The following is a 22853-nucleotide window of genomic DNA, read 5'->3' as shown; positions in this document are numbered from 1 at the left end:
ACCTGGAGTCAAAGAAAAGTCAAACATGGGCAACCTCAAGAATGAAGTGGGAAATGGAAATTCCCTCGGAGCTGGTCCTACTCCGTGTGACTCCGCCGTGTGTGTGCTGGGAACCCAGCTCATCTGTTCTGAGGAAATTCCTGTCCATGGTCATTCGGCCCATCAAAGGTCTCCCTCCCCTCAGTACTCCAAGTTGCCATTATAACATATCAATATCCCTAATGCTGTTGCCTGTGATCCTGCCTCGTATCTCGAAACATTAACCAGGAATAACGAATCCTTTGGTAGGGCTGTTTATCATTCTGAGTAAAGTCATTCTTCCCAATATTTATTTTGAAACTATTTCTCACTAATTGAAAATTATATTTCCTAGTCATATTTGGGTCTATTTGAAGTAATGATCTGGATTTCCCTATTTATATTATTTAATATTTTGCATGTCACTGAGAGATCCCTTTCAGTGCCTTCCTAAACTGGCAAGCTTCATATTATCCAATGCTTTTTTGGTGCAATGCCAATAATTGAACAGGACACTCCAAATATGGCCTGTCCGGTACACTGTAGATCTCTATCATAACCTCCGGTGACTCCTGCTCTCTTGTTAGGGCTCCAGAACCCGGGCACATAGCCCTGATATTGAAGCGGGTGATAATCTGTCAGTACTGGCACTCTCCTGGTGCAAAAGCTTTGCCTATATGAAATGAGCCATGCCACGGTGGGCCACACTGTGCCAGTATCCGCAGCAGTGCCAAGGACTGGAACTCAGGCTGCTATTGAAGAGCTTCTGGCTGCCTGCTCAGTGCCAGGTGATTTTCTGGTGTGGGGCAACAGGTATGAGGTTGGGGGGAGGGGGGGGGGGGTTGGAATGGAATCATGGAGGAGGTGGGCTAAGGTGATAAAGTGTCAGGCTGATAGAGAGCAATGGGCAATCATTGTTTAATGTCACCGTAGCCTTCGGGGTCTGGGCACTGCACAGCCGGGCACTGTTCAGGGCACACGGTGTCCTCCTAACATAAATATTTTTCATGGGCTGAAGGAGCCTTTTGCATAGTGCAGCTGCAGACTCACCGCCCTCTTTAAAACTCTTTGAGTTTAAGTTTTCTATAAAGCAAGAGAATATGAATTAAAGGCTGTTGATCCGTGTGTACTTGGATTGAAAATGGCTCTTCGAGAGAGGTTATGTAAAAATACTTCCATTGACTTTTTAAATAATGTAAAATGGCTTAAAACCCCAGCCGGAGACACATGTCCGAGGTCGGGTATGAGATGTATACAGGGTGAAGTGGGCCATAGGCCCAGGGTCTGATGCTTGAAGAGCACAAAATGAACGGATCATGTTTTGAAGCTTCAGAATGTTTTCTTTAGAACATTCCGGGGTGGAGCTGGGGGGAAGGATTCCAAATTTTTGTATTCATTCTTGGGATGGTAGATGGTACACGCTGCAGCCACTGGGCTGGGTTTTATGGAGGAGGTGGGGCTCCTGGTGCCGGGCCGAACATGTGAGGGAACCCCCGCGTTGGCCTTTTCGTGTCCCCCCCCACACCCCACCCCCAAAGCGTTTCTCCGATGTTTTCATTCCTTAATGTCCTGGGCTGGGATCTCCGTCCCTTCAAAGATGGGGATCCCGCCTCAAAGAGCAGCCGGCCAGCAGTTCAGCAGTATCAGCAACGCCACTGGGAGCGATGGGCACTGCTGATACTGCAGAGGCCTCGGACCCAGGCCCGGAGGTGCAACCCTGGACCTCAGGTAAGTGAGGCGGGGTCACCGGGGCCAGTTTGGAAGGCCCCAGCGAGGGGGTGGGCCTGAAGTCCAGGGGAGGAGGCGGGGGGGGGTACAAGGAGTTGTAGGTTTTGCCTGCAGGGGTCCTCTGTGGACCACAGATTGCCCATGGAGGAGGGACCACACCCCCTGCCCGCAGGGAGTGCACCTCGTTTTACAAGGCGCCCTCCCCATGTGGCGGAGGCACCCCTCTCCCCACCCGGCCAGTAGTTAAATCCCAGTGGCGGCGGGAAGAGCCCTCAATTGGCCTCGGTAGGAAGGCCGTCGGCGGTAAAATCACTTGGCAGCGGGGTGACGACTGGCCCTCCACCCCCTGCTACTCATTGTGATTCTATGGGCACCCCCTCCTCACTGTGCACCAGTGGTGGAGGGAGTGAATGTTTAAGGTGGCGGCTGGGGTGCTGATCAATTGGGCTGCTTTAATTAAAGTAACGAGTTTGGTTCTAACTTGTTTGGTTAAATCGAAGGTTACCTGATTAGGAATCTTGTCAAAGTTTTTACCCAGCATCCTCCTCATGTGCTTGCGGGAATGTGATGTCATCTGATGCTTGAGCAGGAAGGAAAAGTGACATCCCTCACGAATGCAGTGAAAGTGGCTGTTTACCTGATTGTACTTACAACCTGTAGACAGAGGAGGAAAAAAAACAGAAAAAATAAATAAATAATGCAATACTTGTTAGACAATATCTCAAGAGTAGAAACAGTGTTGGGATGGACAGGTACTGACTCGCCTGTTGCCATGGAAGCTAACCAATGAAACAAAGACATGTCATCATGTTGCTTTATTTAACGTTACATTACATTAAACCCGCAGAGTTCAGTAAATAACAGCAACTGCAGAGTATGAGACCTCTACTAACTGATATCCAGGTCACACTGAGGATCTGTTTATGGCAGTTGTCATAGATACCATGACCTGCTTATCACTGAGCTGTAACTTAAAGTGGGAAGAAATCTTGTTGTTTATGGAATTGATAAATTGACATTATTTTCCAAAAACCACATTTTTTTTTTTGCAGGTAATAATTGGCAAGAATTGTTTTTGTCACTTTCTCCCCTAGTTTTCAACATTTGTTGTTTTGCACTTTGACAAGTTTCTTTTAACTGCATTTTATCCGTATCAGGTAAAGTGAGTTTGTTTTGTGCTTGTGTTTTCTAATAGTTTCTATTTTTCAATCAAAGCCAGCTCGAAGACAGCTGAGGTGAATCAGCAGTCAGGTTTGTAATCAGCCTCGAGCTTAATTAATATGATTCTGGATTTAGCACAGGCATATTCATAAAGATATTACAACTAGAAATCATATAACGAGCTGGAGCTGAGAGGGAAAGGATTTGTGATTTAATCAAACATAGCTGGTTATAGTGAGCGACAGTACAGCAGACATTGTCTTTTGCATTGACAGTAAACTCCTCCGGAAAAGAAAATTAGCTGTAAGGATATTTCTGCTTTTGTACCCCTCCCCCTGTAAAAATGAATGAGTGCAATTTTGCCCCCACATTTTCTCTGTTACCCTCCCCGAGCCCAGGTTACAGACTCCTTCAGGACTCAGGTTGCCAACCCTCCTAGATTGGCCTGGAGTCCACAGGGAATGCAGATCAATCACTGTTACAAGCAAAGCCAGGAGAAAAGAAATCATAGGGGCATTAAAAAAAGGCGCGTATTCTTTTAATTTACTTCAATTTATTGGTTATAAAAATATTTGAGATGGGAAGAAGACTGACTGACTAAGCAAGGAGGTTGGAGATTGGAGATCATGCGATAAACCCTCCAGAAATACATCCAACTAGAGTTGGCAACCCTAATGAGGACCCAGGGAAACAGCCTGACCCCAGGCCATAGGCTCTTTCAGTCAGGATACAGCTCGGGCCTAGGCCTTAGGCTCAGCTGGATTGTTCTTTCTTTAGTTGAAGAGTTAAAGGTTGGCAGTCAGTCCACAGGCACAATAACACTGAGTCAATTGACCAAAAGCAAACAAATTTTAGCACTTGAATGAAATGGGAGTAAATTGTCCAGATCAGGCTCTGGTGCCCTTTGACATCTGAAATCGGAGGAATGTTCCTTATGGGAAAATCCTGAGGGATGTTTGACCTCCATGGCTATTCCATCCAGCAACCTTTTATAATTTACCACATCCCAGGCTAGTTGTGGCATTGTGCTTTAGTGCTTGCAAGTGAGGTAGCAGTTAGAGTTCTGACAGGAGCATGTTCGTGGTTCCTGGGGAGAATTCCTCTCAGTACTATCTGCAACAAAATGCTAAATGTGCTTATATAGAACGTGTCTACAATTAGGCAGCAAATAGTTTCCCCTTTAGTCTTTAATCGACAAAATGCTGCCTTTTTACTAACTTTCACCAAGTCCCATTCCCCCATCACCCCTGTTCTCGTTAACCGACATCGACTCCCCGTCCGACAATGCCTCACTTTTCAAATTCTCATCCTTGTTTTCAAATCGCTATATTGCCTCTCCACTCCCACCCTGCCCCCGCCTGTCTCTGTAACCTCTTCCAATCCTACATCCCTCCAGGATCTCTGCACTCCTTTAATTCTGTCCTCTTGTGCCTTCCTGATTTCCTTTGCTCCATCACTGGCGGCCGTGCCCTCAGCTGTCTGGGCCCTAAGCTCTGGAATTCCTTCCCTAAACCTCTCGGCCTCTCTCTCGCCCCCTTTACAATGCTCCTTAAAACCCACCTGTTAGACCAAGCTTTTGGCCATCTGTTCTAATATCTCTTTATGGTGGCTTGGTGTCAAATTCTGTTTGATAACACTCCTGTCACACAGGTTAACAGGCTAACACAGCTCGTCTTAATTTTCTTTTCTTACCTAGCCTGCTACATTCTTCTCGTTTGGTGAAGTATTTGAATCCATTAGCCGCACGTCGTTCTGCCTTCTCGTGCTTTTTGATGTGCCAGGGAAGTTTCGTGGTGATGTTAGTCACAAAGTTACAGAATGGTCGTAAACAGTGGTAGTGTCCCCTCATCCGGAACTCACATTGCTGTAACGGAATAAGAGGTTGTTATACAATTGGAGCTCACTTTGGATATTATTGTAACGTCTGAGTGCATTACCCATAAATAAACTCCTATTCTAAAAACACAAGAAATAGGCCATTCAGCCCCTCGAGCCTGCTTCGCTATTCAATAGATCATGGCTGATCTACCTCAAACCCACTTTCCCACCCCATCACCATATCCCTTGATTCCGAGTGCCCAAAATCCTATCGACCTCTGTCTTGATTATACTCAGCTCCCTGGGGTGGAGAATTCCAAAGTTTCATGACCCTCTGAATGAAGAAACTTCTCCTCATCTCAGTCCTAAATGACCAATCCTGAGACTGTCAGCCCTAGGTCTAGGCTCTCTGCATCCCATTGCAACTACTGGGAAAGAGTGACTAACCTTGGACAATGATGTTGTTTGTTCTTTACCAGTCTTCACACTGAACTGGGAGCCTGACCCATCCCAGCATAACAGAGATGACCCCATAACAGATGACTATCACGGGGGGGGGGGAGGGGTAATGTGGTGGCACATCTGGTTAAAACTCTATGTTTACTGTAGGGCACAGTTTGTGCCCAGAATTGTCTATAAGAAGGTATTCGCATATTTGAACAATGACAAGAGTTAAAGATAAGAAAAGGCCATTTGGCCCATCTAACACTCATCCCTCTTAGCAGCAAGTTACAAAAGGACATTGCTAGATTAAGTGAGTGGGAAAACTATGGGAAAAGGAGTCTAGTGTGGGGAAGTGTGAGGCTGTCCACTTTGCATCCAAAAAAGTCAAACTGGAATATTTTCTCAACGGTGAGAAACTAGGAACTATGGATGAGTGAAGGGATTTAGCTGTTCATGTACAAAAACCACTAAAAGCGAGTGGACAGGTACAAGATGAAGAGCTAGTGAAATGATGGTCTTGATTTCAAGGGGACTGGAATACTAAGGGGAGAAAGTGATGCTTCACCAGTACAGAGACTTGGACAGATCCCCATTGGAGTAACTGCGTTCAGCTCTGGGTAACGCAGCTCAGGAAAGACATACTGGAGAGGGTACAGGGCAGATTCACTAGAATGATAGCGGGACTTAAAGGGTTAAATGATAAAGACAGGCGGTGTAAACTTGGCTTGTACTCCTTGGGTTTAGAAGGTTGATGAGTGACCTAATTGAGGTATTTAAAAGGACAAAAGGATTCGATAAGTTAGACACAGAGAAACTATTTTCTCTGTGGGAGAATCCAGAACAATGGGGGCACGATTTTGAAATTAGAGTGAGGTCATTCAGGAAACAAAATTTCACACACAAAGGGTAGCAGAAATCTGGAATTCTCACCCTTGCCACAGGGGAGACACTGAGAGGTGGCGGGGGTGCGGTCAATTGAGATTTTCTAGACTGAGAATGATAGATTTTTCTGTGGGAATAGCTCAAAGGATGGGGAGCGAAGGTAGGGTACAGATCAGCCACAATCTAACTGGATGACGGAACAGGCTTGAGGGGCTGAATGGCCTCCTCCTTATTCTATCATTTATGATTAACCTTTTATCTTCTATAGTTTCATTTGAAATTTACAAATTGCATTGGTTTCCATGACTTCTGATGGAATCATCTCCATCAATTTGAATATAGATTTGAATAAGATCAAGCCAGAAGCAAATGTCCTCGGGAAAGTGTTGAAATTTCTTTCACTTGTTGTACATTATTCCCAGACTATTCTTTGATCACCAACTGTAACATTCAGATACAACAGATATCTTATCCAATTGTAACAGTTACATTGCCTAAGGGTTTCAAATCTTCATCAGCTGCTACCAGCTGAACATGTTCAGTCACCACCTGCTGCACCTTACTCAAAAGCCATTTGCAGCACATGAGATGCTCATGCAGCTGAAATCTGCCCAGTTTAGGATTTCTGGGGATAGGCCATCAACTAATATTCATTATAAGCCCACCGACTCCCACAGCTACACTTCCTCACACCCTGCCTCCTGTAAGGACTCCATTCTGTTCTCCCAGTTTCTCAGTCTTCGACGCATCTGCTCTGATGATGCTACCTTCCATGACGGTGCTTCTGGTATGACCTCCTTTTATCTCAACCCAGGATTCCCCCCCACTGTGGTTGACAGGGCCCTCAACCGTGTCCGACCCGTTTCCCACACTTCTGCCATCATCCCTTCACCCCCACCCCAGAACAGCAACAGGGTTCCCCTTGTCCTCACTTTCCACCCCACCAGCCTCCACATCCAAAGGATCATCCTCTGCCATTTCCGCCACCTCCAGCATGATGCCACTACCAAACACATCTTCCCCTCCCTTCCCCTTTCAGCATTCCGAAGGGACCATTCCCTCCGGAACACCCTTGTCCACTTCTCCATCATCCCTGAAACCTCCTTCCTTTCCCACGGCACCTTCCCATGCAATCGCAGGAGGTGTAATACCTGCCTTTTTACCTCCTCTCTCCTCACTATCCAAGGCCCCAAACACTCCTTCCAGGTGAAGCAGCGATTTACTTGTACTTCCTTCAATTTAGTATACTGTATTCGCTGCTCACAATGTGGTCACCTCTACATTGGGGAGACCAAATGTAGATTGGGTGACTGCTTTGTGGAACACCTCCGCTCAGTCCGCAAGCATGACCCCGAGCTTCCGGTTGTTTCCATTTCAATTCATCACCCTGCTCCCATGCCCACATTTCTGTCCTCGGCCTGCTGCAGTGTTCCAATGAAAGTTAATGCAAGCTCGAGGAACAGCATCTCATCCTTCAGTCAGGCACTTTACAGCCTTCTAGACTCAATATTGAGTTCAACAACTTCAGACTGTAATCTCTGCTCCTATTTTGTTTCCTTTTCTTTACATGTTTCAGTCATAATCTTGTTTTTTTATTGGTTTGCTTTCGGATGTCAATTGTTCATTATTCTGCCATTCACACCACCTCCAGACACATCTTTTGTTTCCTTACTTGTTCCGTTACCATTCCCTTTGGCTCTGCCCCACCAACTCTTTTGCCATTTAATGTCTCCAGTTTTCTGTCTTGTCACACACATTTCCTTTTGTTCTTTCTCCACCCTCCCCCATTGACCTACTTAAAACCTATGACATTTCTAACTTTTCCCAGTTCTGATGAAGTTCATCAACCTGAAACATGAACTCTGTTTCTCTCTCCACATTTTAGCACTGACCTGCTGAGTACTTACAGCATTTTCTGTTTTTATTTTCAGCGGTTCAAGAAGGCAGCTCACCACCACCTTCTCAAGGGCAATTAGGGATGGGCAATAAATGCTGGCCTGGCCAGCGATGCCCACATCCCAAGAACGAATAAAGAGAAGGAATCGAATCCTTACAGCTAACTGCATATAAATTTTAGCCAGTTTATAGAGTCATCCAGAATTGGGAATGTCAAAGTGTTGGGCAGGATTTTCCTACGTGCTTTGGGACCCCGATGTTGGAATGAAATGGGGATCCTGGGCCTGCACCAGCCCCCAGCAGGATCGCCCTCCTAATTGGCTGCCTTGGAGCTCGCCATCCAAATAAGGATAATGGGCGGGTCCAGTTACTGGTGGCCCAATCAGAGGTCTGGCAGCTCTAGAGCCTCGACAGCCCCACCAGGAGAGGCGGGCACTGCTGAGGCAGGTCGGAGACTGCGAGGCTTTGGGGAGATACGTTCTAAACTAAGATTCCGAGGGGCCCCCCAGGCGGGCCCCTTCGGATGACCCGTTGCGCCCATGAGGGTGGCATTCCCTGCCCACGGCATCCTCTTTGGAACATGGACCCTCCAGCTCCGATGGCCCCCTGGCCTGCCGCGGGGAGAATGCCTTCATAAAGCTGGCGGCCTCCCAACATGGCGGAGGCTGCACTGCCACCGGATAAATGCCGGAGGACCTGAAGAATCGACTCTAAGTGGGTCGCTAATTATTTAAATTGCCCACCCACCTCCATTCGGCTCTGCATCCTGTCCCGACACATCTCCCCGCTATTTTCCTGGATTCCCCAATCCCACCACACTGCCTCCCAGCCCACCACCCCTGGGCCGGGAAAATCCTATCCGTTTAGTCTGGAATGTTTTGGCACCTTTGGTACTCCAACTGTGCCTCTGGAGACCGCTGGTGAGGAGATCCAGTCCAAAGCAGCTTTGAACTCCTCTTAACAGTGAATATCATCAGGGTAGATCCTGCATAATTGGCTGTGAAGAGGATTATGTTAGTGTCTGCTTACCTGATTCGGACAGAGGCACTGCAGAGAGTAATAGGAGAACTGGTCACGCACGTTGACTAGGTTGTTGTTGGGATTGATGTGGTCCAGACAATGGGATTCAGCCTTTCCAGACGTTTTACAGACGTACTTGCAATTTCCAAACAGACAGTGGAAGTGGAACTTGTTGGCGTATTTACAATCGGTCGCCAGACAGGGGTCACTAATGGGGAGTAAAAATCAGGGTTAGAGCTGAAACCGGAACACTGAAACAGGAACTAAAAGACAATACAGCCGAAGCAGTGTTGGTGTTTGACCCACTAGAGTGTGAGCAAACTGAGTGCCAGAATGTTAGCTTGGATCCCCCACTCTTCAGCCAAATTGCAAGCCAACAGCTGCTTCCTGAACCAGAGACAAATGTCCAAAAACCACGCACGTGCTTGAAAGCACAGTTGTGCTGTGAAAGGAGCATAGTTATACATCTATGTCCGTGTGTGGCGTTTGGAATGGACAAAGCTTTGAATTTTGGACTTCCTTTCAGATCTGATTCGATGTTCTTCCCCATCCAGAAGATTTGCTTTTTACTTAACAGCCCTTTCTGGAGAGTTGAAATCTCTAACCAGATCTATCACTGCAGATCTGCAAACTCCCAGGTTGAGATTCACAATGGAATAGCACAAAGAACATAAGAAACAAGAGCTGGAATCGGCCATTTGGCCCTTCGAGCCTGCTCTGCCATTCAATAAGATGATGGCTGATAGAGTCATAGAGAGATACAGCACTGAAACAGCCCCTTCGGCCCACCAAGTCTGTGCCGACCATCAACCACCCATTTTTATACTAATCCTACATTAATCCCATTTTCCCTACCACATCCCCACCATTCTCCTACCACCTACCTACACTAGGGGCAATTTACAATGCCCAATTTACCTATCAACCTGCAAGTCTTTGGCTGTGGGAGGAAACCGGAGCACCCGGCGGAAACCCACGCGGTCACAGGGAGAACTTGCAAACTTCGCACAGGCAGTACCCAGAATTGAACCCGGGTCGCTGGAGCTGTGGTGCTAACCACTGTGCCACTGTGTTGATCTTCTCCCTCAACTCCACCTTCCCGCACTGTCCCCATACACCTAAATTCCCTTAGTGCCCAAAAATCTATCATAGAACCATAGAAAAATTATGGCACAGAAGGAGGCCATTCAGCCCGTTGTGTCTGTGCTGGCCGAAAAATAAACTAGCCGTCCAATCTAATCCCACCTTCCAGCACCTGGTCCATAGCCTTGCAGGTTACAGCACTTCAGATGCATGTCCAGGTACCTTTTTTAAAGAATTGAGGGTTTCTGCCTCCACTACCATTCCTGGCAGTGAATTCTATCGACCTCAGTCTTGAATATACCCAACACCTGAGAATCCACAGCTCTCTGGGGTAGAGAATTCCAAAGATTCATAACTCTTCGAGTGAAGAAATTTCTCCTCATCTCAGTCCTAAATGGCTGACCACTTATTCTGAATCAGTGACCTCTCGTGTTCAAGATCCCCCAGCTAAGGGAACCATTTTCCCAGCAGACATCTTAAACCACAGGAACAAGAGTCCATTTATACAGCTGCTTTGATACTCCAAGATTCTTTTACTGCCTTTGAATCCCTCCTAGCTATGTATTTTATATACCATAATACATACAGTTTTGATGCATTTAATGGCAGTTGTAAATTCAGACTGACATTCTGACATTCACAGCTGCCTCGGATCCTTGTGAAATGACATTGATGAATGCAAATTATAAACTTTCATGATGTAAGAAAGTTCATGATATCAATCACAAAACTACAGTGAGATAATGCATAACTGGTACAGGTTATACAGACAATAAGGGAGACCTGAAAATAGATTACACGTCTAGTTCAGTCAAAGGGTTTAGGTGGTATCACCGTGTACAGATTCTCATTTTACAAGCTTCTGAGGTTGGATTACTGCTTTAAGTTCACTCACAGCTATCTATCATTTGTAACACAGAACTGACAGTGCACTTTTTAGTTCAAATAGGCGAGGGAGTCTATTTTTGCAATGTCAAGGTTTTATGGCGTCATTCCAATTTTGAAATCCTGAAATGAATCATCCAGGGGTTTGGCTCCTGTTCACTATCCATCCAGAAAGTAGGGGGTCAGGGTCAGGGTCAGGGTCAGGCTATGATGTGGCATCCAGGTTGTCATTGCAGCAAAAACAACACCAACAACTACTTATATTTATATAGCGCCTTTAACATAACAAAACATCCCAAACAGCTTCACAGGAGAGTTATGAAGCAAAATTAAACTCCAAGCCACATAAGGAGATATTAGGGCAGATGACCAAAAGCTCGGTCAGAGAGGTAGGTTTTAAGGAGTGTCTTAAAGGAGGAAAAAGAGGTGGAGAAGCGGAGAGGTTTAGGGAGGGTATTCCAGAGCTTGGGGCCCAGGCAGCTGAATGATGGAGCGATTAAAATCGGAGATGCTCAAAGGTCAGAATTAGATGAGTGCAGATATCTCGGAGGATAGCGGGGCTGGAGAAGGTTAGAGAGATCGCAGCGAGGCCATGGAGGGATTTCAAACCAAGGATGCAAATTTTAAAATCAAGATGTTGCTTGACCGGGAGCCAGTGTAGGTCAGCGAGCACAGAGGCGATAGGGGAGTGGGACTTGGTGCAAGTAGGATCATGGGCAGCAGAGTTTTGGATAATCTCAAGTTTACGGAGGGTAGAATGTGGGAGACCAGCCAGGGGTGTGTTGCAATAATGCAGTCCAAAGATAACGAAGACATGAATGAAGGTTTGACGTCATTGCAGCAAAAACAACACCAACAACTACTTATATTTATACAGCGCATTTAACATAATAAAACATCTCAAACAGCTTCACAGGAGAGTTATGAAGCGAGATGAGCTGAGACAGAGGCAGAGTCAGGTGATGTTACGGAGGTGGAAATAGGCGGTCTTGGTTATGGCGTGAATATGAGGTCGGAAGCTCATCTCGGGGTCAAATATGACACCAAGGTTGCGAACAGACTGGCTTAATCTCAGACCAGCTTAATCTCAGACCGTTGCCGGGGGAGGGATGGAGTCGGTAGCTAGGAAATGGAGTTTGGAGCAGGGACCAAAGACAATGACTTCAGTCTTCCCAATATTTAATTGGGAAATATTCACCAAAAGCAACTGAAGAAACTTGGAACCAGGTTTTTAGGAAGGGTTTAGAATAGGCGAGAGGGGTAACTTTGTGGGAGGAGGGTATCCTGTGCCTCACAGTGGCTATTACCGGTTAGTAAGGCAATACAACAAAAAAATTACCATATCATTGCTGCAGATTGAGTGGGAAATAACCTGTTGTGGATTAATGGGGAATTCTTTGTCATTGTGGGAACTGTCACTTTGAGCACACCACAAGCTGGCCACAGAATGAGGGGCGATTTCCTCTGGGCCACTTGCACTACTGGGTATTTTTTCACTAAGGAAAGCAAGTTTCCCAACTCACTCACACTTGGAAATTTTTAACTCGCATTTTGAGCCCTTCACCGTCATTGGTGTCATTACTTCCAGTTGCTTATCTGCCATGAGATGCAGTTTAGGCTCATTGTAACCTGTAGCTTTGGTCTAAGCTACAGAAAGCAAAACAGCATGGTGCAAAAACCTTTATGCTGAGGAGTTAATATACTTTGGGGGATTTTCGGTGGACCATGGGGGTCTCAGCCACCAGTTGAAGAGCTGGCAGGACCCTCGCGTTGCCTCTTTGCGGGAAGGCCCACTGCATTATGTGCCAATTAGGCACAAATGGGCAGCAGTGGGCCCTCCCCGGGAAAATGGACCCCAGCAAGGTTGGCAGCTCTTTTACTGAGCAGCACCACCGCCGAGGTGATGGCCGCTGCTGGTAATGTCCCCACCAGCAGCCTGGGATTGTCAATGGACCCAGGCCACAGCTGTGTGATGGCGGGAGACGTTTCACAGGGTGGGGGGGGTGGGGTCATGGGGGAGTGGGGGTGTAGGAGGGTCGACAGCAAGGGCAGGGAGGTGGATCTCAGTGTGCTCCCACCACCCACTTCTCGATGCTGAGTCCCTCGATCAGGCACTAAGTGCCCCCTCACCCCCAGAGCCAGTCAGCAACCCGCACAGGTTTGCTTGGCGTGTTCCCCGTGTGGTGACAGGCCCACTCTGGACTAATAACTGGCGGTGGGAGGAGGCCCTTAAATTGGGCATTAACTGCCCACTTAAGGGCCTCAATTGGTGGAAGGGGGAAGGCCATCCCTGGGCTTTCCCATCATGGGCTTAATTGGGGTGGAGGCAGGAAAGGGGCGGGGTCCCCCTGCCACCATCCTAGCCAATCAAATGCTCTCTCCGCCTCCAAACTTGCCGCAGGGAACAGCATAAAATCCACCCACCACCACCACCCCCCCCCCGCCCCGTGTTACTCATACAATAACTCAACAGAATGCTCCAGATGTGCAGGGAAACACTGCAGAATGATCAAACGACATCTGTAGCCTTTTCAAACCATCCTAGATCAAACTTTCACTGTGAGATTCTGGCTCAGAGTTAAACAGTTTTAAAAAAACAAAACATGTTGAATGTACTTGTGGCTGTTTCAAATCGTCCCTGTTTCACAAGCAAGCAGACAGCCAGGCCTTTTATGTCTACATAATATTCCATACTCACTTCTCTTGGAACTGGAGGAAGCCGGGTTTGACCTGGGGCTTGGCGTTCTCCAGGGATGTGGTCGCCAGGGAAGAAGTCACTAGCGTGGATACGGGGATCTGTGGGAGGGAGGCTGCCAGCTGTTTCCAGGCGAGCAGTGTTGGAGCGGAGGTGACAACAGCAGGGTTCGCTGCGGAGACCTGCATGGCTGCAGCAGTAACCATGGCGATGGAAGGAAAAGCTGAGGCACTGGGAGCTCTGATCTCCATGGGAATCGGGGTCGAGAGGCAAGGCTCCGACTTCACTTCCACTACTCCGCCATCCGCCCTAAAGTGGAAACTACAGAAACCAGAAACATTCTGTAAGCCACACTGTGAATTTAAAGAGACAGCGCCCCCTTTTCGGTAATGCAATTTCATCAGGTCCCTATAGCCACATAGGGTTATAAAGGTACAACTTCCAACATGTAACAGATTGGAACATGCCCCAGGAATACTGACAATACACGGAGGCAGATGGTGTGAGGCATTTCAGTTTTTGTTTAAACAAGTAACACAATTCTGCAAACTTATAGCCTGGTGGTTACTGTTTGTGATGTCAGGGGATAGAGGTTTGCCATGTTGATCACAGAGTCATTATAGCACAGAAAGAGGCCATTCAGCCCATCGAGTCCATGCTGACTCTCTGTAGAGCAATCCAGTCAGTCCCATTCCCTGGCTCTATCCCCTGTAGCACTGCAAGTTTATTTCCCTCAACAGCCCATCCAATTTCCTGTTGTATTCATTCATCATCTCTGCTTCCACCTCCCTCGTGGGCACTGAGTTCCAGGTCATTACCACTCGCTGTGTAAAAAAGTTCTTCCTCACATTCCCCCTGTATCCCTTGCCCAAAACCTTCAATCTGTGTCCCCCAGTCCTTGTACCATCAGTTAATGGGAACAGTTTTTCCTTGTCTACTTTATCTAAATCTGTCATAATCTTGTACACTTCTATCAAATCTCCCCTCAGTCTCCTTTGCTCCAGGGAGAACAACCCCAGCTTCTCCAACCTAACCTTGTAACTAAAATCCCCCCATCCCTGGAACCATTCTGGTAAATCTCCTCTGCACCCTCTCTCAAGGGTCCTCACATTCTTCCTAAGGTGTGGTGTTGTTATAATGATCTCGTGTCTGATATTTTAGCTGTGTGTTAGCTCGTTTCAAATAGAATGGATTAAATTAGAGAAATTTTATACCTTCACCCACTGATATTCCCACAAATAATTCTCAAGTTTAGATTCTGGCAGCAACATAGACCTGGATAAATATGGGCTTCACTTCATCGGGAACATTGGATTCTGATTCATTTTAATCACGTAAAAACAAATTGACTTGTGGTTTTTTTCTAAATCAAGCATGTATTTACCTAAGCCATGTCTTTTGGGGGCCTCTTCGAGCCCTCTGCCTTTACCCCTGTAAAAAGGGTCTGTTGAACACCTCCCCCCCCCCCCCCACAGGGGGATCCGTGTGTCGTGGTGAACGCATCGGCCCCACTTTATTTACTCTGACTGCAAATCCCACAGATTTCTTTGAAATTGCTAGCTCTTGATGTGATGTCATCAAAGTAATTGGACCTTGAATAACCTCTGTTTTTTTTAATCTGCATAAATTATTTAAATAATAAACTGATCTAAATTAGAATCATGCCTGGGTCAAAACAAGGTTATTCGGCACTTCATAAATATAAACAGCACCAATTTAAAGGGGCTGGAGTCTCAGGTAGAGGCTGCAACACTCTTCACTTTATTGATAAGCAGCAGGTTGGACAATAATATGATCAGTTATTAAAAATTCTAATTATGGAGGAAAACACCAGGCTCTGCCTTCGAAGTTACTGATAAGACAAGTGTGGCCTGGGCCCAAGCTTCTGTCCTCATTCACTGCACTTCAGATGATGGAAGGAGAAGTTGTGTCAAATTATTGGAGCTGTAGCAGGTTTTATTTATCTCACCAATACTGAGAGCTATCCTTTTAAACTCTGATTGCCAAAGAATCCTTGGGTGGGGGGGTGGGTGGGGGGGGGGGGGAAATTGAGCCGTGTTGCCCTCTTTACTTCACAAGCAATGGGTGTAGGGCTGAAGTTTGGGTGGAGATGTCGCACGTGCAATCTCGGCCACCAGCCAGTAATTTCTAACGGCCAGGCTGCTGTCTGAAAGTGGCCCTAAGCCCCCTGAATGTGCTAATCGGGGGCCCAGTGCCCCACAGTTCCTCACTCCTCCCCTCCCCCTCCCTGACATTCACTTGCGGGCACGGCCAGGTGACTTTCTCAGGATGCCCTGAGGCAGCTCCCTGGTTTCATATCGATGAGGCCCAATCTTCCAGTGCATCCTGTGCCAATGAAATCGGGAGCACGTTCCAAGCGTGTCTCCCACTCTGCGCACTACACCAGTTTGTAACAAGTGAGGGTTTATTCAAATTATATTTTCTATAATAAGCACTGATGCATTTGAATGCCAAACAGTAATTACTGGACCTGTTCGGGTCACACCCATTTGGCGGGTTTGGTCACACTTACTTGGCATGCTTGTTGGCTCCATCCAAGGTACTGAAGAGGGCACCGCAATCTTCCACCACACAATGGAAATGGGTTTTGTGCAGGAAATCACACTGGCTCTCACAGTAATCTTCTGTGGTAAATCTAAGAATGGGAGTTAGCAAATCGTCAGGAAACCAGGATCACAGGCCCCATAATTAGTGCTGGAGTAGTTGATCAGCTCAAGGATCCTTCATATCTTCACACTGCCTCCCCTCCTAAAGGTTCTGACTCGGGAATGGCCAGGAGTTTCCCGTAGTGGGAGGAATTTCCCCAGATACTGTTGCCAGCAGGCTGGAGCAACCTCCTTCTACATTTCTGGCCCTAGCACTGGCCCCTTGTTCCAATATGTTCCCCAGCTGCTACCACAGAAAAAAACCTCCTGAAACTGTCTTCGGCCCTTCATTTACATATCTAAGCAGCTAAATGCACGTTCTAGGAGGCCACCACGGACACCTGAGAAACAGCCCAGCCCAATTTTAGGTTGAACGTTATTCAGGCATGCTAAGAGTGCAGGACCCTGAAATTGGACAAAGTTGTGCTTGTTTTCTGTCTGTAAAATGGGAGCAATGAGGTGCAATTTCAAACACACATGCACACCCTTTCCAACTGAATCTGGAACCTTGATTGCGTTCCTCCTCCCTCGCTCACATGCATGTTATAATGTTCATGGTGATATCCAGGCCGAGAAGGGCTAACTTAGCAGAGGGCAGGAATCGAACCTGGGGTTTTGTTATCCAGTAGCAGTCTAGAACACAAGAAATAGGAGCAGTAGACCATATGGCCCATCGAGCCTGCTCCACCATTCAATACGATCATGGCTGATTGGGGGCTTCAATTCCACTTTCCTGTTTGTTCCCCATATCCCTTAATTTCCTGCAAGAACAAAAATCTATCCCAGCCTTAACTATATTCGATGATGGAGCATCTACAACCCTCTGGGGTAGAGAATTCCAAAGATTCACAACCCTTTGAGTGAAGTAATTTTTCCTCATCTCAGTCTGAATGATCGGCCCCTTATCCTGAGACTGTGTCCCTGTGTTCTAGATTCCCCGATCAGTGGGAACAATCTCTCAGCTTCTACCCTCTCAAGCCCTTTCAGAATCTTGTCTGTCTCAATTAGGTCGCCTCTCATTCTTCTAAACTCCAGAGTAATAGGCCTGATTTACTCAGCCTCTCATCATAGGACAACCCCTCATCCCAGGGACCAATTTAGTAAATCTTCACTGCATCGCCTCCAGTGCAAGTATATCCTTTCTTAAATGTGGAGACCAAAACTGCACACAGTATTCCAGGTGCGGTCTCACCAAAGCCCTGTACAATTTTAGTAAGACTTCTTTATTCCTGTCTAAGTGGTGCACTCACCCACTGAGCCATTGAGGAAGCTGGAAAAGTTAAAAGTGAAGACCTTTCCTATCCCTACCTGCGCAGGTATTTTTCCCAGAACTCAGTGCGTTTCTCCTGTCTCTGCGAGGTCATCACTTTATTCATGTGGGAGGCCTGGTCTGTATCAGACTGTCCACAGTCTGGTTCTGTCTTGAGGTTCAGCAAACTGCTCAGTCCACTGCTACCTTGTGACACCTAGTGACAGAAGCACAAGAGCTCATAATTAATTGGCAAGCATCACATTCCAAAGTGCAACTTGTGTACATTAAGTACTTTGGTGGGAGTCCTCTGCCCCTCCCCCACCCAAGATGGAACACCCTAAGCTTTGGTGCACTGTCACTCAATAGTTTGGTGATGAATGAGTTAAGGCAGCCCCTTCCTTCAGCTGAGGCAGTTAACCTGGTGAGGAGGATGCACAGCATAGACATCCTGTCTTGGGCTCCATTTCCCATGACTGTCACTTGTGAAGAAGTCTAGAACAATAACAACAACAACTTATATTTATATAGCACCTTTAACGCAATTAAACGTCCCAAGGTGCTTCACAGGAGCAGAATAAAACAAAATTGGACACTGAGCCACATAAGGAGATATTAGGCCAGATGACCAAAAGCTTGGTCAAAGTGAGGGGTTTTAAGGTGTGTCTGAAAGGAGGAAAGTGAGGTGGAGAGGTGTAGGGTGGGAATTCCAGAGCTCGGGGTCTAGGCAACTGAAGGCATGCCCACTAATGGAGGAGCAATTAATATCAGGGGATGTACAAGAGGCCTGAATTAGATGAGTGCAGATATCTCGGAGGGTTGTGAGGCTGGAGGGGATTACAGAGATAGGGAGGGGCGAGGCCATGGAAAGATTTGAAAACAAGGATGAGAATTTTAAAATCAAGATGTTGCATGACTGGAAACCAGTGTAGGTCAGCGAGCACAGGGGTGATAGGGGAACGGGACTTGGTGTGAGTTAATGTAGGTCAGCGAGCACAGGGGTGATAGGGGAACAGGACTTGGTGTGAGTTAATGTAGGTCAGCGAGCACAGGGGTGATAGGGGAACGGGACTTGGTGTGAGTTAATGTAGGTCAGCGAGCACAGGGGTGATAGGGGAACGGGACTTGGTGTGAGTTAATGTAGGTCAGCGAGCACAGGGGTGATAGGGGAACAGGACTTGGTGTGTGTTAATGTAGGTCAACGAGCACAGGGGTGATAGGGGAACGGGACTTGGTGTGAGTTAATGTAGGTCAGCGAGCACAGGGGTGATAGGGGAACGGGACTTGGTGTGAGTTAATGTAGGTCAGCGAGCACAGGGGTGATAGGGGAACGGGACTTGGTGTGAGTTAATGTAGGTCAGCGAGCACAGGGGTGATAGGGGAACGGGACTTGGTGTGAGTTAATGTAGGTCAGTGAGCACAGGGGTGATAGGGGAACGGGACTTGGTGTGAGTTAATGTAGGTCAGCGAGCACAGGGGTGATAGGGGAACGGGACTTGGTGTGAGTTAATGTAGGTCAGCGAGCACAGGGGTGATAGGGGAACGGGACTTGGTGTGAGTTAATGTAGGTCAGCGAGCACAGGGGTGATAGGGGAACGGGACTTGGTGTGAGTTAATGTAGGTCAGCGAGCACAGGGGTGATAGGGGAACGGGACTTGGTGTGAGTTAATGTAGGTCAGCGAGCACAGGGGTGATAGGGGAACGGGACTTGGTGTGAGTTAATGTAGGTCAGCGAGCACAGGGGTGATAGGGGAACGGGACTTGGTGTGAGTTAAGACACGGGCAGCAAAGTTTTGGATGACCTGAAGTTTACAGAGGGTAGAATGTGGGAGACCAGCCAGAAGTGTGTTAGAATGTGCAATATGTCACAAGCCAGGACATTCATAAGGGCTCTGTGGCAGTTTCACCAAAAAAGACATTAACAAAAAATACCCCGACAAGCAGCTGAAATGTAGCCCTTTACGAGTGTTGTGCAGCTGTTAAATATGCTACTGTAACCCACTCCACAGCATAATGCTGCAGCCTACTCCGCAGCAGATAATTACATTAATTTATGTGTGGATGATGAGTTGAAGTGCACTGCACATGATCGATTGTTTTAAAATGTGAACACTTTTTGACACCACAGACACAGAAACTGGTGTCGGAATAACCGAAAGCAACAGGAATAACCGCGGCATCTGTTAATTTGTCTCTGACTTAAAAGCATGATTGGTAACTCTACCTTATTGAGAAACGAGGATAACAGGGATGTGTGTCCCGACTCCACATGTCCATTGGACTCGGTACTGCGAGGAAAAGAAAAGGCTTTTAGTCCGACTTCTCTGTGCCTGTTGTGACCGGATGATGCAATGAGAGCATGTTCAGTCCAGTTATCCCGCTGTTTATAGTTTGAAACGCCAGCTACAATTCTTAGTTCAGTCTATCTAACACATCCTAAACTGTTCATTCATCTTTTAGCTTTCTATCTAAAGGACAGAGGAGTCTTGTCATAACATATCCGGGAAGGAACTGCCATGCTTACGTGGCACTGTCATCTGGTAAGGTCATGTTGTAAAGGGCAATAAATGCTGGTATCTTGCCTGTAATGCCCACATCCCATGAACGAATAAAAAGAAACAAAACAAATGTGCACACAGAGTAGCAACCACATGAACAGCAAGCAACGCACAGATTCCTTAACAGAACTTTCAGCGTGAAATCAAAAACGAATTGTCTGCACCTTTAAGATGGTTTCTAGAGATTTCCCTGCCTCACAATCGATTTGTCATAATCAGCTGATCTCTGTGAGAAAGGAATGAACTAACAGGACCAAATGGACCTAGTCCTATATCTCAAAATATATTTGGGCACCCTCCATATCAGGTGCCTTGTGGGCGGCACAATGGCGCAGCGGTTAGCACCGCAGCCTCACAGCTCCGGGGACCCGGGTTCGATTCTGGGTACTGCCTGTGTGGAGTTTGAAAGTTCTCCCTGTGACCGCGTGGGTTTCCACCGGGTGCTCCGGTTTCCTCCCACAGCCAAAGACTTACAGGTTGATAGGTAAATTGGCCATTGTTATTGCCTCTAGTGTAGGTAGGAGAATGGTAGGGAATGTAGGATTAGTATAAATGGATAGTTGATGGTCAGCACAGACCTGGTGGGCTGAAGGGCCTGTTTGCTGTATCTCTCTATAACACTAATAAACATCCATTTGGGAAATGCTGGGACAGCAGAGTGAATCCTGATGGAATGGGTCTACACCTCCTGCCCTTTCTCTGCCAGTTGGTGTTCCTCAGACGCAGTAATGAGTGGAGTCAGCCTTGTTGTATTGAACTGAAACTCACTCAAGAAGAGAGAGGGCCTGAAAGAGAATCATTTTGCTGCACACTGATCTTGTACATCATGGGTAATAAAGTCACAACCAACTACTTGCATTTATATAGCACCTTTAATGCAATTAAAACATCCTAGGATGCTTCAGAGGAATGTAATCAAACAAAAAATTGACACTGAGACAAAGGAGGAGACATTAGGACTGGTTATCGAATGTTTGGTAAAAGAGGTCAGTTTTAATGAGCCTCAATGGAGGAGAGAGAGGTGGTGAGGTTTAGGGAAGGAATTCCAGAGTTTAGGGCCTCAGCAGCTGAAGGCACGGCCACCAATACTGCGGCAAAGGGAGTGAGGGTTGCATCAGGAATTGGAGGAGTGCAGGGACCTCGGAGGGTCGTAGGGCTGGAAAGGGTTACAGAGATAGGGAGGGGGGAGGCGACAGAGGGACCAAGTGCATGATGTTACTGGGGGAATCACAATGAACACAATATTAACCAGGGACCCTGAGATCGGTTTTATTGAGACCTTGCTTTTCGTTTTTCTTGCATTTGTTTTTATAATGTCTCGATTTGAAACGATATTCAGAGGCTTGCTGAAATTGATGGGATCTGAGGAGAGGCGAAACTCAGGGGCAGTTGGCAGTACAATGGGTGCATTGTTAAAGTGCCATCTCAGTGTTGTAACACTACACACACTCCAGAGCATTCCAGTTAACGTGCAGCCCTTCTGGAGGCAGTCTGACTTCCGATCGAATTCGCTATCGCTGTGTTAGAACCTGCGGACCCAGACTCCAACCACCAGATCCTAACATTTCCAGATGTGGGGGCGTGGGCCTAGGTCCAGCCTGTCTGTGGCTCACTCAGAGCTCAAGCAGAGCTCTGTGGAAAAGTTCTATGGAAGTGGGGATGAATGGCAGTACGGGGGTGGGGGGGCGGGGGGGGAGAGGTGGTGATAACTGTCTTTGATCTGGGGTGCCTGGTTTTACACGTGAACATGGTACTGCAGTTTTGGTTTACTGTCTGTGGGCACGACAGGACACACTACATAGATTGTGCCCTCGCTTGACGCTTTGTTTAATGTACTCACTGCTTCAGACTGAAGTAACTCACTCATTCCAACACTGACCCCGCCCGCACACTCCAATCAGCTTCCTACCCGTGATCCTTCAAGCTGAGATCGAGGCTCTCGTCCTGTATTGAGTCTTGGGATTGGGTCTTGACGATCTCACTTGGTTCCTGCTTCAGCTGGAGCACATTGAACTGGTTTGACTGCGCTTGCTGCTCGTTTTCTGTAACAGAAAGTGCATAACAACAAGTCATTGTTGGCCAGCAATTCTTCCTCTGTGACGAGATCAATTCTGACTGTCGTCCTGCGATGGAACAAGTGGAGTGATAATTATTGCCAAATTACGCCAAGCCATCGGGACTTTCAGGACTTTGAAACATTGGCTGAAGGGAGAAAGAGAACGAGGCAAAAAGGCTTCATTTTTTTCAGCTGTGGTTGTCATAACTGATTTGCAGTGCTGCCTCTTAACCATTCATTAAATATCATGTTAATGCTGAGGAACTCTGGCAGACTGAGAGTGGTAGACATCCTTCGTCTCCTTTCAAGATGCCGACGTTTCTATGGAAACGGTGCAGTCTCTTACAGAGCATGCCCAACAGCAACATGTCAAACCTATGCCAGATCAAACTTGACAGCCAATCAGATCAGTTCAAACAGGCTGACCCCCCCACCCCCCAATCAAATTTATAAGAAAGGTATTTAGATATGCTGTGTGCAAGAAGAATAGATTGGCTGACAGAATTGCCGGACCCAGCTTTTTCTGAAATACCCCAGTGACTGAAATATTAATTTGCCCTCAGGCAAAAAAAGATTTTTTTTTTTAAACAGCCCTATTTCTCAAGATGGCTGGCATAGTGAAAGTGAACATAGTGCATTCAGTAACTTCCCCCCCCACCCCCCCACCACTCCCATATTAGTGTGAATTTATTTT

General features: G+C 47.0%; 1 protein-coding gene across 2 annotated transcripts in view; it reads right to left on the bottom strand.

The window, feature by feature from the left end:
• Window positions 1–22853, bottom strand: part of casz1 (castor zinc finger 1) — a 310863-nt gene that overhangs the window by 20420 nt on the left and 267590 nt on the right. For both annotated transcript variants that reach the window (XM_068016933.1, XM_068016934.1), the window contains 8 exons: window positions 22013–22145; window positions 19770–19833; window positions 17605–17762; window positions 16164–16286; window positions 13634–13951; window positions 8977–9175; window positions 4600–4771; window positions 2252–2400 (listed from right to left, as the gene is read on the bottom strand). In XM_068016933.1, the coding sequence (XP_067873034.1) occupies window positions 2252–2400; window positions 4600–4771; window positions 8977–9175; window positions 13634–13951; window positions 16164–16286; window positions 17605–17762; window positions 19770–19833; window positions 22013–22145 (1316 nt within the window). The remainder of the gene's footprint in view (window positions 1–2251; window positions 2401–4599; window positions 4772–8976; window positions 9176–13633; window positions 13952–16163; window positions 16287–17604; window positions 17763–19769; window positions 19834–22012; window positions 22146–22853) is intronic.

Source organism: Heterodontus francisci, chromosome 37 (genome assembly GCF_036365525.1).
Source record: "Heterodontus francisci isolate sHetFra1 chromosome 37, sHetFra1.hap1, whole genome shotgun sequence".
Classification (NCBI taxonomy): Eukaryota; Metazoa; Chordata; class Chondrichthyes; order Heterodontiformes; family Heterodontidae; genus Heterodontus; species Heterodontus francisci.
This window is presented reverse-complemented; position numbering and strand designations above follow the sequence as displayed.